General features: G+C 54.0%; 1 protein-coding gene across 1 annotated transcript in view; it reads left to right on the top strand.

Moving 5' to 3' along the window:
- The first annotated feature begins 650 nt into the window (after positions 1-650).
- NEDD4 (neural precursor cell expressed, developmentally down-regulated 4, E3 ubiquitin protein ligase) overlaps positions 651-2,493 on the top strand; it is a 118,517-nt gene continuing 116,674 nt past the window's right edge. The window contains exon 1 of the mRNA XM_019533527.1: positions 651-753. Coding sequence (XP_019389072.1) covers positions 703-753 — 51 coding nt within the window. The 5' untranslated portion in view covers positions 651-702. The remainder of the gene's footprint in view (positions 754-2,493) is intronic.

A 2,493-nucleotide genomic window follows, 5' to 3' on the forward strand; every position in this document is an offset into this window, starting at 1 on the left:
ATAGCGTGAGAGAGGGGTGGAAACTATGTCTGACCTCAACTACACCATCCAGCCACTCATTTTGTTCCCTGAGCCCAGTCTATACTACATCTGTACTAAATGTTTGTATTTCATACCATTCCCACCCCGCCACACAGTTTCTGCTTGTTGGGTAGTTGGGGATCTTTTCTTGGGAGATAGATAACAGCAGCAGCTTTCAGGGAGGGCAAACTGGATGACCGCCCAAGGCCCTACACTTTAGGCAGGCCAACTTTTTTGGGAGGTGTGAAGTTTTTGCAAGGAAGTGGCTCTGTATTTTAACCCTCGACTATTTAGGTCACCCCCCCCAAAAAAAAAACATTAAAAGACCCACGATACAACTGTGGTGGGTTCATATTTACCAGAGCCATATAGCTCTGGGAGAAGCTTCTCCCATAACGGCAGAGCTCTACCCTGGCCTACATCGCTGCGCTCAGGCCTGAGGACGGATGCGTGGCTCCGCGACGCTCGGCGCGCTTTATCGCAGTCACGTAGCTGCTGCAACAACAGACTCGACGCCCGACGAAACCCCTGCCCCCGAGGCTCCGCCCGCCGCAGGCCCCTGAGGGACTGCCGTTGGGAAGGGGCGGGGCCAGCGCTGCGCGCGGGAGGGGCGGGGCCAACACGGCGACGGGCGGGGCCGAGAGGGTCCCGGTGCCCGGCAGTGCCGAGCGCGGAGGCACCATGGCGGCCTCTCCCGTGGAGTCGCTGATGCTGGGGCTGGCGGGGGACGAGGTGAGGCCGGGCCCCAGGGAGCCGCCGCAATGTGGGAGCGCGGCCGCCCGCTGCACTCCCGGGGTCCCTCGTGGGTGGGGGCGGGTGGATCTGTCCTGCCCGGGGGCGGTGTCTCCCAGCCGAGCGAGGGGCCGGGGCCGGGGCCGGGGCCGAGCGGGGATGCCGCAGGGGCGGGGCGCGGCTTGGGTCCCGAGGTGCCCCCCCCTCCTCCCCCCCCCGCGGGTTATTCCTGGCAGGGCTCAGGCAGCGCCTGAGTTTGCCCCTGTTCATCGCCTGCTGAGGAGGAAGCGCGGGGCGGCCCGTGGCCGGGGTGGGCTCGGGGGCTCCCGCCGCCTGAGGGCCCGGCTCGCCTGGACAGGGTCCAAGGGCTGGTGTCGGAGTTTGCCCTTCGCCTCTCTCCGCAAGGCTCTGCGCCTGCTGTCCTGAGTCTGCCTCTTCCTTTCTGATGAAGACTAATCGCTGTGCTGGTCACAGGCGTGTGGTGTAGCAAGTCTGTGAGCGTTTACTTCCCTGGGGTTAGATGATAGCCTGTTGGGGCAGCTGCTGGCTGTCTGCAGGGGCTGTGGTAGCCTGTTGCGTGGCCAGCTCCCAACAAACCTTTGTAACTCTCTTTGTTACATTCAGTAAAGGGAAGAGGAAGCCTTTGAGCGCTAGGCAAACTGGAAGTGGAGTCTGTAGCTACATGGTGTACACAGGTGTAAGGATAAGTATTTAATGTAAGGTTCCTCTTACATGTGAGCAGGGAGGAGATGCAAGGTTACAAAGAGGAAATTTGGTAACTTTATTCAAAGAGACTTAATTTTTGCATTTGAAAATTGTTCTGTGGGGGTGTCTACAAGGCTGTTTGAGACCCAACAGGATATGTTGCCCTGCAGGATGCTTTCTTTGCCCAAGAGTGACAAGAATAATGAATGCTCTTCTGTTATCCTGTTGATACAGGCCTGTGTAAATGGGCTAGCCTTCTGTGCTTTGAAGGAGTGTGTAATTTTCAGAAAGTTTAAGTGTTAGCTTTAGTTTACTGTGGTAGTTGTCTGGTTTCTAAATGTGTGCGGTTTCTGGGGAAGTCTCCGTAGCCTTGAGTGTCTGTAAGACTTAGAAATCCCATTGGGTTGGGATTCTGTTAGCTGGTAGCACTACCTCTTACGTTTACTTTGCCCTACCTGTTACACTGTTTTAAGTTGCTTAAAACTGAGCTTACTAACCACTTGGATGAATGTTTTACCATGCTCCCAGTGGAAAAATAGATTTCGTATATCAGTATAAGAAGAGTTAAGTCAAAACTGTGCAAGATCAAGCTGAAGAAAAATTTATTTTACCAATAGTATATTTTGAGGTGCTTTGGACAGTGGAAGTGTCCCTGTGCTTTGGAGCAGATTCAAAATTTGGATGGCCTTTGTGCTAGGTATCTTTTACTGTCCCTAAGAAAATACTTCCAAATATGATAAAATGACAAGCTTTGGGAAGTGCACTGTGTACTCAGACTTTGATTACTTTTTTTAAGCAGAAGAAAATATAGAATCATAGAATCAGTGAGTCGGAAGGGACCTAGACAGATCACCGAGTCTGACCCCCTACCATGGGCAGGAAGGAGCACTGCGGGTGGCAGGGGTCATAAGACCCCAGCCAGGTGCCTGTCCAGTCTCCTCTTGAAGATTTCCAGGGAAGGTGAGAGCACCACCTCTCTGGGAAGCCTATTCCAGGCTCTGGCCACCCTTACAGTGAAGTAGTTCTTCCTAATAT

The sequence above is a fragment of the Crocodylus porosus genome, unplaced genomic scaffold (genome assembly GCF_001723895.1).
Source record: "Crocodylus porosus isolate Cpor-Errol unplaced genomic scaffold, CroPor_comp1, whole genome shotgun sequence".
Classification (NCBI taxonomy): domain Eukaryota; kingdom Metazoa; phylum Chordata; order Crocodylia; family Crocodylidae; genus Crocodylus; species Crocodylus porosus.